Source organism: Electrona antarctica, assembly GCF_951216825.1.
Source record: "Electrona antarctica genome assembly, contig: scaffold_395, whole genome shotgun sequence".
NCBI lineage: Eukaryota > Metazoa > Chordata > Actinopteri > Myctophiformes > Myctophidae > Electrona > Electrona antarctica.
The window spans coordinates 37,111-52,996 of NW_027637116.1; the positions used below are offsets into that span (position 1 = coordinate 37,111).

A 15,886-nucleotide genomic window follows, 5' to 3' on the forward strand; every position below is an offset into this window, starting at 1 on the left:
GGCTCCACCAGTGACCATATTTTTCTCCTGAAGCACATTGTTGAACTATTTTGCTTTAAAAAGAAGAGATTATTCTGTTCCTTTATTGATTACAGTAAGGCATTTGATACAGTCTGGAGGGATGCCCTTTGGTATAAACTATCTAAACTCACATCACAGCTGTCACTCGATCCTGTAGGTTCACACTCTATAACATACGACGAATTAGACCGTTCCTCACCCAGGAATCATCCCAGCTCCTAATCCAGACAACAGTCCTGTCAAAACTTGACTATTGTAACTCTCTCCTTACTGGCCTACCGGCATGTGCACTGAAGCCTCTCCAACTGATCCAAAATGCCGCAGCTCGCTTGGTCTTCAACCAGCCAAAATTCTCACATGTCTCCCCCCTGCTCCGCTCCCTGCACTGGCTCCCGGTCGCTGCCCGCACAGAATACAAAACTCTGATGTTGGCATTTAAAGCAACCAAAGGTATGGCTCCCCCATATCTTGCCAGCATGATTGAACCCTACAAACCCTCCCGCGCACTCAGATCAGCCAACGCAGGGAAGCTGGAAGTACCCTCACTAAAAACGCCGGGACAACGCTCCACACGTCCCAAACTCTTCTCCCTTCTGGCCCCAAAACTGTGGAATGCACTTCCCGTTGCAATCAGAACTGCAGCATCACTCCCGATCTTCCGCCGTAGTCTGAAAACCCACCTTTTCAGACTCCATCATGGCCCATAGCACTTACCCTACCCCCCTTAGACAGCACTTCTTAGACTTATATAGCATTTGAAACAGACTTATAGCATGTCATGTAGACAGCACAATAAGTGCATTGTATGTAGTCATAGCACTTCATAGTATATAGTGTATAGTAGTCATAGCACTTCATAGTATATATGTACAGCATAGTATAGCATATATGTGTAGTTTATATGTATAGTGTCATTATATAGATATGTTCTAGTTCTAGTTTATATGTATAGTGTCATTATATAGATATGTTCTAGTCACGTTCTTAGCTTACGCATGTTTCGCGATAAATGCTTTTTACATATGTGATGTATTCCCATGCTTTTGTTCTTGCTTATTGTAAGTCGCTCTGGATTAAGAGCGTCTGCTAAATGCCTAAATTGTAAATTGTAAATTGTAAGCATCAAGGGTAAATGTATGGATATAGTAATGAATATGTATAAAAACGTTAAATCGTGTGTTTTTGTTAATGGCATGAAATCAGATTTCTTTGTAAGTTTAGCTGGAGTAAGACAGGGGGGAAATCTGTCACCATTACTGTTCTCATTGTTTATCAACGACCTGGAGGATTACCTTATTCACAATGGCGGCCAGTCTATTAATTATGACGACCCACTTATCGATAGCTATTTCCAGCTTTTGGTATTATTATATGCGGATGACACAATTGTCATGTCAAATACAAAGGAGGGATTGCAGAAGGCAATAGACCTGATGTGGTTTCTGTGAAAAATGGAAATTGAAAATCAATAGTGAAAAAACAAAGGTCACAGTCTTTGGATGTAGAAAAGCTGATATCAGCAAAGTTTGTTTGTAATGGAGTCAATCTAGAGATTGTCCATAGTTTCAAATACCTTGGAGTTATTATGAATTATAACGGATCATTTAAGATTGCTATCGAAGAATTACACAAGCAGGCCTCACGTGCCATGTACTCCCTCCTTAGTAAATGTAGATCATTTGATTTACCAGTAAATGTTGCACTAGATCTTTTCGACAAATTGGTCTCACCAGTCATGCTGTACACATCTGGGGGTTCGAAAAACTAGAAAAATTACATCTTAAATTTCTCAAGTATATCCTAAAAGTTAAAACAAGTACCTGTAGTAATATGGTGTACGGTGAGCTGGGGAGGTACCCAATTTGTATTGCCGTTAAAAAGAGACTTATCGGGTACTGGGCTCGGTTGATCGAAGGAAAAAAGAGTAAACTGAGTCGAATAATGTACGACTGTCTGCTTAACCTGTTCAACACAGGTGCCCATGTGTCACCTTGGGTTGCACAGGTGACGAATGTGGTATGTCTTACATTTGGTTGGCCCAGAAATGTAATAACATTGAACAGTTTTTGCAAAAATGGCAAAGTGAACTCAATAGTATGACATCATGTGACATCTATGTTGAATACAAACAAGAGTTCAAATTAGAAAAATACCTTCTATGTGAAAACCGTAAGTATAGACAGGCTATTTGCAACTTTAGGCTAAACAACACAAGAATTCCAAAGGTCATCGGTAGATATAAAGGACTGGAAAGAAGTCAGAGGATTTGTAATCTATGTAATGAAGCCAGAATTGGAGATGAGTACCATGTTTTGTTGGAATGTAAGAATGCTAGCATTATGAATTTCAGGCAAAAATACTTGCCAATTTATTTTTTTACTTACTTACTTTTTACTATTTGCATTACTAAAATCTGAAAAACCAAAAGTAATCTATAAATTGGGTGCTTTTCTGAAAAATGTTCTTCCACTGTACAAATAGGGAAAGCCTTTCGATATGTCGATGTATATCATGTAATGTAATGTATACTGTTGATTGTATACTTTTATTAATCTGTGCTCCAAACCATGTGATCATGGTCGTGAGTTAAATAAATGATGATGATGAGACAATAATAATGTCATGGTTATCAATATGCTTATGCTGAGTCAGGCAGCTGAGGCCGGAAACCACAACAGTCTGCATCGGCCCGTCTTTACAGATAAACAAGCCCAAAGTAACAGCTTGAATAGATCTACAAGTTCACGATATTAAGTATAAGGTATTAACCCATTTAGACCTGAAACCAGATTCTAAAAATGTCTTATAAATCGTGACAGAAAAACCTCTGTTTCTATATCATTGGTTCTCAAACTATTTCATGTCATGGACCCCAGAAATTATATGTAATTGGCCCCCTGGCCACGTGGCTCAAGTTCGCTTGTAAAGCAATCAAGCACTTCCCTTCCCTAGTTCAGCTACCGAGTTGCAGGATCAATGTAACGCACCTGGGATTGATATAAACTGATTTAAGGTGTAGATTATCGTGAGATTTACTACGTGGTCTAATCAGAAACCAGCCAATTAGAAGTATTGGGACTAACCGTTTTAGAATTATATGTATTTGATGTACTGTATTACGATGTGTTGTTCTTGTTTACTGTAAATCGCTCTGGATTAAGATCTAAATGCCTAAATAGTAATTGCGTGTGTGTGCGTGTGTCGGTGTGTGTGCGTGTGTGTGTGTGTGTGTCGGTGTGTGTGCGTGTGCGTGCGTGCGTGTGTGTGTGCGCATGCGTGCAGGTACATCCATGATGACTCAGAGACGGTAGAAGACACGGTACATTTGACCGTGACCGACGGACACAACTCTGCTGCGGTTGTTCTGCATGTGCAGGTCACACACACACACACACACACACACACACACACACACACACACACACACACACACACACACACACACACACACACACAGACTTAAGTCCAGGTCTGAAGTTGTTATGCACGCTAGCAGTTATTCAGCATGGTCCGGAGCAGTCAGAACTCCCACACAACAGGTAGTAACACAATGTACAACATAAGAAAGTAACAAGATGCTAATAGTCCGGCAGCCAGGGGCGTGGACTCGTGGAGTGGGACATTTGGTATATAGTTTTTTATATTGGCCTACAATATTGTCTATATACGTACATTCATGAATCCACTTGTTGACCGGCTGTCGGTACTGAGCAGTTTTGTTTATGGGGTTACCATTAACAACCTATATAAGGCAACAAATTCAAAACATTCAAACTTTCATTATGCATATATCCCCTATAAAAAAATGCTCAATACCGACAGCCGGTCAGCAAGCGGATTCATGAATGTACAGTATGTATATAGACAATATTTTAGGCCCAAAAAAACAAACAATCAACAAACAAAAAAGGACAATATACCAAATGTCCCACTTTAAACAAAATAAGCCTGTTGGCTGCCGGACTATCAAACTGTAGTGGAGACGCACGTTCTCAAACGTAGTCATTAAAACACATTGATTGCCATGATAGATACATAGATCTACGTCATGTGGAGTTTTCAATGACGTAGAATGATGCTATGACTTAGTTTTGATTTTGATAGCAAATTTGATTTAATTTTAGTCATGGTCTTTTGAATAAAATGTAATTTAGTTTTAGTCAAGTTTAGTTTTGTCATCTGAAATGCTTTAGTGTTTAGTCTAGTTTTAGTCGACTAAATGTCATAAGATTTTAGTTGACTAAATCTGCAGTTGATTTTGACGAAATGTGACTTGATAGTGTCGTACAACAAATGAATGAATAGTTTATTGTCAGGCAAATCAGGCATTAAGCCTGATTTTACACTTGGTTGCAATATGACAATAGATTTGAACTCGGGTCTCCCGCATGAAAGTCCAATATATTAACCATTAGACCAAAGGGATATCCCTTGGACTGGGGGATATATTTGAGTGTGCCACTCTCCTACACTCACCCCCCTTTTGACCTCCTCCCACAGGGAAACCTGATCCGGGTCACTCACGGCACCATTGTGATTCTAACCCAGGTCGAACACTACACCAAAGGGATATCCCTATACTATGGACCGAGGAAGATATTAGAGTTTTAAGTAATCAGGCTGAGGCTGTGAGCCACTCTGCTACACAACCAAACATAAAATGTTTGGTTGTTCTTATCTATACTAGTCCCTGCCTACCATTTTAGTCTAGTTTGTTGACGAAATTGTCAATATATTTAGTCATCGTAGCTTAGTTTTTATTTAGCTTCTATTCAGGTTTCCTCATTTTTCGTCATAGTTTTAGTATGACTCCCAGAGAAGTATACACCCGGAAATCACATGATAAAAAATCCAGTCCTTCCACTCCAAAGCTAAAGGATTCATGAAAATGCTTCTATTACTTTTTTTTGTTGAAAACAAGGCATGGTCAACTAATTCATAAAGAATGGAAGATCGCGGTTAGAATGTGTTAACCCATTAAGACTTGAGAACAGATACTACAAATGTCTAATCTGAAAAACTAAAACCCTATGTTTTCTTTATCAGTGGTGCTCACACTATTTCATGTCAAGGACCCCCAGAATGATTTGTATTTGGCCGCTCGTAGCACGGCACTCGGTGCCGCGCTATGCGCTTGTAGATCTGTTATTTTTCCAACAGCTAAAGTTTAAAAAGTAACGGTTAAAGTGTTTAAAAGCTATGATGTGACACAGACGGTGACACAGACACAGACCCTCAGGTCTACATGGGCTAATGCCCTTTTTTCGTGCGTCAACACCTCCAGGTGCTGCCAGTGAACGACGTCCCTCCTCAGCTGGGGGCGGGCCTGTGGGCGGGGCTGAGCTGTGACGAGGGTGGGCGTGTCCAGGTGACGGTGGACTACCTGTCGGCCACGGACGCCGACAGTGACGACGACCAGCTGACCTACATGCTGGCCAGAGCGCCCTCTAGAGGAGAGCTGCAGAGGGCAGGGCTCGCCGTGGACAAGTTCTCCCAACGGGACCTGCTGCAAGGCACCATCTACTATGTCCACACAGGTTAATTAGCATCTCATTAACATCTCATTAACATCACATTAACATCTACTATGTCCACACATGTTAATTAGCATATTATTAACATCTCATTAACATATATGTCCACACAGGTTAATTAACATATTATTAACATCTCATTAACATATCATTAACATATACTATGTCCACACAGGTTAATTAGCATAGTATCAACATATCATTAACATCTCATTAACATCTACTATGTTCACACAGGTTAATTGACATCTCATTAACATCTCATTAACATCTGCTATGTTCACACAGGTTAATTAACATCTCATTAACATCTACTATGTCCACACAGGCTAATTAGCATCTAATTAACATCCAATTAGCAGCTACTACGTTCACACAGGTTAATTAACATCTCAATAACATATATCATTAACATCTACTATGTTCACAGGTTAATTAACATATCATTAACATCTCATTAACATCTAGGCTAATATGTTCACACAGATGAATTCATATCTCAATAACATATCTCATTAACATCTACTATGTTCACAGGTTAATTAACATATCATTAACATCTCATTAACATCTGCTATGTTCACACAGGTTAATTAACATCTCATTAACATCTACTATGTCCACACAGGCTAATTAGCATCTAATTAACATCCAATTAGCAGCTACTACGTTCACACAGGTTAATTAACATCTCAATAACATATATCATTAACATCTACTATGTTCACAGGTTAATTAACATATCATTAACATATCATTAACATCTAGGCTAATATGTTCACACAGATGAATTCATATCTCATTAACATCTCTTTAACATATCTTATGTCCACACATGTTAATTCGCATCTCATTAACATCTCATTATTATGTTCACACAGGTTAATTAACATCTAATTGTAATCTAATTAACATCAAGTAACATCTAAATAACATATAATTAACATGTATATGGTCACACAGGTTAATTAACATCTAATTAACATCTTTGAATTACTTGAATTCATGCTTGAATTACTTAATTAACATAAATGTGCACACAATTGCGTTGTAATGCCTGCTTTATACCTAAAATCGGCAATCTACAAACTTGTCTTAGGGCTTCTACTGGATCTCCCTTTCTTTTTTTACGGAATTGTCAATTTATTTTGTCCATCATTGATGGATTGATCATTGATCATTGCGTGACAATGGCAAAGCAATATGTTGCTTTGTAATGTAAACACAGGGCAATGTTACATACTGTGCCTTTAAACTGTTAGGTGTTTACGTGTAGCAGGGTAGGTCCGTCTTTAAAACAGTGTTATTGTTTAGGCCTGACCTGACACCTTCACAACGGCTTGATGTATAGCTGATGCATGAGACTTATTGACTGATGCAAGCTCACAATGCATTTCCAATGGGAGTCACATGGTTTGACACAACATTTGTGTTGTATGAGGGGTTGGGGGGAAGTCGAAACACAGCCGAAAGCCGTACAACACAAATGTTGTGTCAAACCATGTGACTTCCATTGGAAATGCATTGGGGCAAGATGTAAACAAACCCTTTGTTTACATCTAGCATCCAACAATGTTGTATCGAAAGGTGTGAGTGAGGCCTGAGTCTTAAACCAGTGTTATTGTTTAGTCTGAGTCTTTAAACCAGTGTTAAGAGTCTTTAAACCAGTGTTATTGTTTAGTCTGAGGCCTGACTCACACCTTTCGATCCGCTACGTACCACGACTAACTGTTTGAACATCTACCTTATTGTTTAATTGTTAAATGTGTTCCCTTCGGAAAGGCGTTGTTTATTTATTGTTTCTTTTGTTTGGTGAGCCAATATTGTATTATATGTTTGATTGATGTATTATTACTAGGCCTGTCAGTCGATTAAAATATTTAATCGCGATTAATCGCATGATTTCCCATAGTTAATCGCTGATTAATCGCAAATTAATCGCATATTTTGTATCCGTTCTAAATATACCTTAAATCAGTGGTTTTCTAGATTTTTCATATCAAGGTCCATTATTTATTCTGCATTTGAGCCAAGGACCACCATTTGATGACATTTAGCCTTCCAGGCCCAAACTAAAGAACTGTATTGATGTTGGTACCATTAGGAGAGATAACAGGCTGTATGTTGATCAAAATAACATTCTTTCTAAGTTCTCTAATTGTGTAGACTTCTTGTAAATTAACTTTAAATAATGCATTTGTTTAACAATTATTCAACTCTTGAGAGTTAAAGATCTATAAGGGTTCATTATTAATTTGGTTACCAACCCTCCATCATTTAGCTGTGGGCCACCTGGAATCCCCTCAGGGACCACTGGTGGTCTTTTCAAGTTTTAAATACTCAACATGGGAGAATGCTTGCTTTATTGCAAATGCCATGGAAGAGGGAAACAAAATCATAAACTCAACACACACACACAGTCACACACACACACACACACACACACACACACACACACACACACACACACACACACACACACACACACACACACACACACACACACACACACACACACGAGAGCCCCTGCCCCTCTCTCCTGCAAGTCAACATTAGCTTTAGCACTCATTAGCATGGTCTGTGTAGCTGTAGCATGATTAGCATCAAGCTTCCACAACTAACTATGTTTGTCAACCAAAACTGCCAGAGTTTCGCTTTTGCCCAATGCCCACTTCAAAGAGCTTCTGATCTAACACATTGTGAAGCAAATTAATTAATAACGAGCCGAACGGAGGCATTCAGCCTCTGCTCACAGCTCAACTGTCCAGTGCGCAGCCCTATAGTACTGACGGTCCGACTGAGTGTGGGAATGGTAGAGAGAGAGTGGGGGGGGGGGGGGGGGGGGGGGGGGGGATGAAAGAGAGGCGGGGCTATTGGAATCTGCCTGCCTGCATTCAGATGCATGCGTCTCTCAACCGTTGTCAAACTTCACCATGCGTTAATCGCGCGTTAATTCAATTAACGCCGTTAAAAGGACGTTGAGTTAACGCACGATTAACGCGTTAACTTTGACAGCCTTAATTATTACATACCTTTATAATAAATCCTCGCATTTTGATCCTGGTGTCTGCTCCCCCTTCATATGTTACCCACTCATTTACCCCTAGACTTATGATTTGTAACAGCTTGACTTGTATCGTTTACATTTAGGAGGGGAGATTGGAGCGGACGCCGTCTGGGACTCGGTCACGCTCATCGTGTCGGACGGCGAGGCCGGCGGGACGGACAGCTGTTGCCACGGAGACGCTCCGCCCCCACCCGTCCCCCTGCACGGGACACTTCCTGTTTACGACCTCAACGTCACCGTGCTTCCTGTCAACAACAAGGTCCCCGCCGTCACCCTGGGTAAGAGAAGCCAATCACTGACTCACTTCTCTGATGACATCATCACTGCTCTGGCGACTGTGGATCAGGAGGTAGAGCAGGTCATCCAATGATCCATGGGTCGGCGGTTCGAATCCCGGCTCCTCCTGTCTACATGTCAAAGTGTCCTTGGGCAAGACACTGAACCCCAAATTGCTCCCGATGTGCTGGTTGGTACCTTGCATGGCTTCCGCCGCAATCGGTGTATGAATGTGTGTGTGAATTGGTGAATGTAATGCACAATCTATGTAAAGTGCCTTGGATAAAGGTGCTATATAAATGCACCATTTACCATCATCAGAGTGCGACAATAGCAGAGTTATATTGGAACATTGTTATTTTCTATTGTTTGGTGGTACAGTGCTGTCTGATATGTTCAGTATCAAAATAATAATAATAATAATCTTGTCAGGGGGAAATAGGCGTGGCAAGTTGCACCATGTACCAAATGATCCAGGGAAAGAAAGAGATTGATTGTACAACCTACGGTTCAAAATGTGAAGCGCTAGTGTCATGTGCTACAGTATAGGATTTACATGGGCCTTTCTCATCAGACAGACAGACAGACAGACAGACAGACAGATCCCTCCCTTCCTCCCTCCCTCCCTCCCTCCCTTCCTTAATAATAATAATAATGTGACAATGACCACCATGTGTCTCCCATGCAGGTTCCTCCATGCTGGTGGTGGACGAGGGCTCCTCAGTGTGTGTGTGTGGGGGAGGGGGGGTCGGAGGGGGAGGAGAGGGGCTCCTGGGGGCCATGGACCCCGACAGCCCCGCCCACCAGCTGACCTTTTACCTGGACACGCCTCCTCTGCACGGCTACCTGGAGAACACGCTGCCTGCCGCCGGCTCCGAGAAGAGCAACGCTGGAGTCCCTGTGGGTCAGTGCACACCGAGTGTGTGTGCGTGTGTGTGCGTGCGTGTGTGTGTGTGTGTGTGTGTGCGCGCGCGCTTGCGTGGGTGCATGCATGCGTATGCATGTGCTTACATACATGTGTGCAGACTTGAGACGCATTCGTATTCCAGTTTGAGGTGATAGCTTATCATTGCGGTGTAGTTTTTAAAGTGTTGGGAAACTAAAACATTACGACACAGACACATCTCTCTGTTTTTGAGGGGTGCTAGCCCCTCCGATATACAGCTCTAATGTTTTTTTTGTGTGGGGGGTGGGGGTTCACATCCAAAGGGAGGCGGGGCCGCGGGGTCAATGCTTAACCCATTTTTAAGGGGCGCTAGCCCCTTCTATAAACAGCTTTTGTCCCAACACGTCTCAAGATTTGCCATTGACAATGAAAGGGGAATTCAGGTCAATTGTCTGCTAAATCTTGTCCCCACACGGCTCAATATTTGCCATTGACAATGAACGGAGAAATTACATCAAAATTCCGCTAAATATGACGTAAATTAAACATCAAAACATTAAACGCCATTGACATTGAAGGGAAAATGTACGTCATATGTAAACGAGCAAATCAGCTAACCAATCACAGGCAACAGGCATTCTGATTGGCCAGTATGAGATGATGCATGATGGCACCCCATTCGACCGGTGTCTCTGCATTGGATCGGCGAAATCATCCGTTATCAGTCATATAATGTCACATATAATGTCACTGATGTCCTGACGGAGGCACGCCGTGTCTGGTGGCCTTGAGCGAGGCGCTAGCCGAGCGAGTCGCCGTGCCGAGCGTTGCGAAGGCCAGAGTATAGGCAGAGAATAGTATATATTAGTAGCCCCTAGTTTCCATGCGCCGACAATAGAGTTGGAAATGACACGTTCAGCAGGGGGAGTCCTTGACCAGGCTATGTTCAGCCAAGGGTGAGTATGCCAGTATGGCCATACTGGCCCTATGCGAAGGTACTGATAACGGATGATTTTGCCGATCCAATGCAGAGTATGATGATAAGAGCTAAATGATGGTGGGAGCGCTTGGCCAATAAGGGACCACCTACCTTATGTATTAATGTCAAATGTCCGCTAACATAAATTGATGTATGTACGATGACAAGAGCGCCCCTCGTTTCACACGGTTGTGATTTCTTTAGACTTGAGGCCAATTCTAAAAAGAAAAAAGGCTTCTAAATCCTAACAGTTTTCTGAATAACCTATGTTTCTGTGTCAGTGCCAGTGGTGCTCAAACTATTTCATGTCAAGGACCCCCAGAATTATCTGTATTTGGCTGCGGACCCCCCATCTGAAAATATGTTGTTCCTTCAGGGACCCCCCCAGAAGCAAAGCTTTGAATTAAAAACGTGTGCTCTGAAAGCATATACTGTATATTCAATGATTTGCGCCACATTTTTACTATTTAAAAAAAATAGCAGATCTACAAGCGCATAGAGCGGCACTCGATGTGCTTGTAGATCTGCTGTTGTTTCTATAGCTAAAGTATAACATAATGCTTAAAACACCAAAAGGGGTTCCCGTCCTGAATGGGTTGAAGCCAAACTTCACCCTTTTTGCAAAAATATAATATGTTAATGACGTTTAGAAGATTTAGAACACTTTCCTGGGGGTCTTTGTGTGTAATATGTGGTTTCAGATATTTTAGATTTTAGCAGTGAGCCCAGTGTCTCTGATGTCATGGACACTGGTCTCACTTACTTCCTGGACTACATCAAGGACTGTCTAAAGAGGACGAGACGCGAAGACCGTACGGGCAACGCCATGTTGCTCCATGGTGCTCCATGGAAGGAAAGAAATATGCGCAGTTGAGACCAAGAAGTTGTACATGCACAAATTTGGGTGGCTACTGTCGTAGCAAAAATAGCCGATCTACAAGCTCAAAACGTGTCGCATCGCGACGCGTTTTGAGCTTGTAGTTCGGCTATTTTTGCTATATTTGAATTGAAATCGCCATTTTTTTAAATCGGACTCCTGAAAAAGAACCTTTTAATTTAATTTTAAATGAATTTAGTTATAGTTATGTTAACTTTATGAGCTTGTAGTTCGGCTATTTTTGCTATATTTGAATTGAAATCGCCATTTTTTTAAATCGGACTCCTGAAAAAGAACCTTTTAATTTAATTTTAAATGAATTTAGTTATAGTTATGTTAACTTTATGAACTAAATCCAAACACATTGGACATGCAAACAAAGCGGGTCATGTTTGCATGTTTGGAATTGTAACAGCTGAATTAATAATATATCAGTATTCTGATGTAAAGCTGATCCCATTATACTTTGCTGTTTTTCAATCCCCCAGAATCCTTCACTCTCGTCCACCTGACCTTGGGCTACATCAACTACGTCCAGTCGGAACACAGAGGGGCGGAGCCTACCGTGGACCAGCTGTCAGTCAGCGTGAGCGACGGGCTCTATCGCTCCGCCCCCGTCCCGATCTACATCGTCATCAATCCGACCAATGACGAGACGCCGTCTCTGCACCTCGTTAACTTCACCGTACGTTGTCCAATCACAGCTACACTTCCTGGTCTTTAGGTCAGTGGTGTAGCAAAACTAGAACTGCACTCTGTCGAGTGCCTACTTGCCTACTTGGCCTACTAGTGCGCAAGCAGAGCGCGCAAGTACTGTCGACCGCTACGACCTTTCAAATCTCAGCCATCTTTATTACGTCACCATTAAAATACGTTATAACCCGGCATTGATACATATCTTAATGACGTCAACATCAATACCTACCAAGCATACACGTGCATTCGTACCAGCACGACCACAATACTTGCGCGCTCTGCTTGCGCAAGTAATTACACGCTATGTATTATATATTGTCAGATACTTGCATGAGAGGGGGAGAGATTGAGTGTAGTTAGCTGCTTTATCAGCAGTGTTGGGCAATATTACTCAAGAGAGTAATATGTTACTTATTACATATTACTCCTTAAAAAAGTAATAATATTATATTACTTGGATACAGTGGTACGTGCCTTGAGGACTTTCCTAGGGATGCCAGAACCATCTAAGCTGGCTCCTTTCCAGGCCAAGAAGCAGCGACTCTACTCCGAGTCGCTCTCGTGTGACTGAACTTCTCACCCTATTTCTAAGGGAGTTGCCAGCCACCCGTCGAAGAAAACTCATTTTGGCCCCTTGTATTCGCAACCTTATTCTTTCGGACAAGACCCACACTTCATGACCATAGGTGAGAGTAGGAACGAAGATATGGCTCGGTAGACAGAGAGCTTCTGGCACAACTCTCTTTTCATCCCAACAGTGCGGGTACAGCAATCTGTCTTGACCTTTTGTCTGTGTAAACACAAACATTGAAGACGAAGGTGAGGATGCAAATTGTGATTGGCCAGAATGAGATGATGTTTGATGATGAGAGTGCCCCTCACTTCACAAGGGTGTGCTGTTTTTTTTTAACCAACACACCGACATTAAAGGGTGTTAAAAAAATAAAAATAAAAACCCTGAAAAATGGAGTTATCTGGTTTCTGCCAGACAGCGACGATATATTACAAACTAATATTGTTGTGATTGCCCCGGTTAAATATGTCCCATGGATCATTTAATATTTGAGTTAAAACGTTTGCTGTGTGGGTTCGATTCCCGCTGGGTAATCTGTGTCCTGAGGTGTCCCTCAGGGTTCGATACAACATCTGTAGTCAATCAAAGCACTCTAGGTATCACATGTATGCAGATGATACGGTTCTGTACACCTGTGCACCGACTCTTGAGGTGGCTGTAGCAAATTTGTCCTTTGATTTCGTCTCCCTGCAAAATTAATTAATAAAGAGCAAATTATTGTTAAATGGCAATAAAACTAAAGCTATGTTGTTCACTCCACGAGCTATTTCAGCACCAGTGACCATCTCCGTGAGTGGAGCGCTACAAATACCTGGCTTTTGGTTGGATAAACACCTTCATTTCAAATTTCATATTGATTCCTTGTGCAAAAAGCTTAAATTCACTCTGGGTTTCTTCTACAGATTGAAGGCTTGTTTTGCTTGTTCAGCTCGTGAAAAACTGGTCTTTGGTCTCTTCCTGTCCCAATTGGATTATGGTGATACCATTTATAGGTTTGCCTGCTCCTCCACCTTGGCCAAATTGGATCCCTTGTACCATGCTGCATTGAGATTCATAACTAATTCACCTTTCAGAACACATCATTGCACGTTATATGGTGCGGGTCGGTTGATTCTCATTGGCATCTCGCAGGCTGCAGCATTGGCATATTTTCATTTATTAAGCCATTCTGGGTGACCTGCCGTCTTACATTTCATCCAAATTTGACTTGGTCCAAAATGGCCTCAACCTCAGGTCAAATGCTTGGCTGTGGTGTGTAGTACCAGGATTCAAATCCGAGGGGGGTAAAACATGTCTGACCTTCTTTGGCCCTTGGTCGTGGAACGATCTACAGTCCAGACTAAAATCAGCTTTGAAAGTTCCCTTGAGAAGTTTCAAAAGGATCATCTTAGATACAGTACAGTCCAACATCTGCGGAGTTTGCATGTTCTCCCCGTGTCCCCTAGGGTATATCTCACAAAAACATGCAGTGATCCTGGTCTCTAAACTGCCTCCCCCTGGCCAGCCTGATGGAGGGGAAAGGAACTGGTGAGAATAACGTGTTCCTTCCACGGAATCCACGCGCTACGTTCGGCCAGGGAAACTCTTCCCTGTCAGGTGAAAAGAAGCAGCTTGGACTCCTCATGCATAGAAGGAAGCATGAGGTCAGTCCGCTGAACCCCCCCCCCCAGGTTGGCAGAGGAAGTGTAGCGCCCAGGATTACATTAGATAATTGACACTGGGTGAAAAAATGGGTTACAATATCATGGGATAAAATTTAGATTTAAAAAACGTTCACTGTGAAAGAATATAATATTCAATTAAATTCAAGCACACATTTTCACGATTTTTCCAAAATAAAAGCTAAAGTTTCAAATAACGGTTAACGTGGTTAAAAGCTATAAGGCTGACACAGACGCGTCCTCAGGTCTAAATGGGTTAACCCATTCAGGACAGGAACCCCTTTTGGGGATCCACAACCTCATATTTTTGAAAAATCGTGAAAATGTGTGCAAATCTTTGAATATATATTCTTTCCCAGTGAACACTTTAACTCAAACCTTTGCTTCTGGGTTGGGGGGTCCCAGGAACAACATATTTTCAGATGGGGTCGGGGGCCAATTACAGTTTCTGGGCTCCTTGACGTGAAAAACTTTGAGAACCACTGACATAGAAACATAGGCTTTTTAACTGAAAACTGTCATGATTTAGAAGACATTACATTTTGTAGAATCTGGTGTCGGGTCTAAATGGTGTTATCCCTTTACGTATAACACCTTCAGGTGAAGGAAGGCGGGGTCAGGCTTTTAACCCCGTCCCTCCTGGACGCCTCTGACCTGGACGCTCCGGCCGACCTCCTGACCTTCACCGTGGTCCAACCCCCGGCTCATGGCTCCTTGCTCAACGGCATCTACGGGAAGGACCTGAGCAGGTACTGAGGGAGATGGGCGAGTACACGTGGTTCCCAAATTGGGGTCTGGGGACCCCTAGGGGTCCTTGAGGGAGTTCCAGGGGGTCCCCAGCTAAATTATAGTTTGGAACCAAATGGACCCTTAGATAGATAGTTTATTTGTCTCGGTCATGGTTTATCCCAACATTACATACAGAAAAAAGGATTGACATGATACAATTGACCGAAAAGGAAAGGGCTGAAGCCGAAGCTTATTATGCCCACCTTTTTTGAGATTTAAGTAATTTCATAGAAGAAGGAAACAAAGACTTACAGTATGGGTCTGTAACTCTGAGAGGGTATACATGGAACCAAATGGACCCGTTCCATTTGTACACTCACAGAGTTAAATTAAACATTGATTTTACAATATAAATGAAGGTCTCAGAGATATAAATGCCATTAAATGGGGGTCCGTAGCCTGTTGCATATCAAACTATGGGGGTCCTTGAAATGAAAATGGTTGAACATCACTGCTACAGCTGTAAACATCTTCTCTTATGGGGGTCCTTGGCATTTGTTTTCTAATGGGGGTCCGCAGGCTAATG

The 15,886-nt window shown here is 42.0% G+C and overlaps 1 protein-coding gene across 1 annotated transcript in view; it reads left to right on the top strand.

Moving 5' to 3' along the window:
* LOC306919142 (FRAS1-related extracellular matrix protein 1-like) overlaps nucleotides 1–15,886 on the top strand; it is a gene marked incomplete at its 5' end in the record, with an annotated part of 94,175 nt that overhangs the window by 36,821 nt on the left and 41,468 nt on the right. The window contains 6 exons of the mRNA XM_079531973.1: nucleotides 3,304–3,397; nucleotides 5,306–5,558; nucleotides 8,706–8,900; nucleotides 9,587–9,802; nucleotides 12,129–12,325; nucleotides 15,172–15,320. Coding sequence (XP_079388099.1) covers nucleotides 3,304–3,397; nucleotides 5,306–5,558; nucleotides 8,706–8,900; nucleotides 9,587–9,802; nucleotides 12,129–12,325; nucleotides 15,172–15,320 — 1,104 coding nt within the window. The remainder of the gene's footprint in view (nucleotides 1–3,303; nucleotides 3,398–5,305; nucleotides 5,559–8,705; nucleotides 8,901–9,586; nucleotides 9,803–12,128; nucleotides 12,326–15,171; nucleotides 15,321–15,886) is intronic.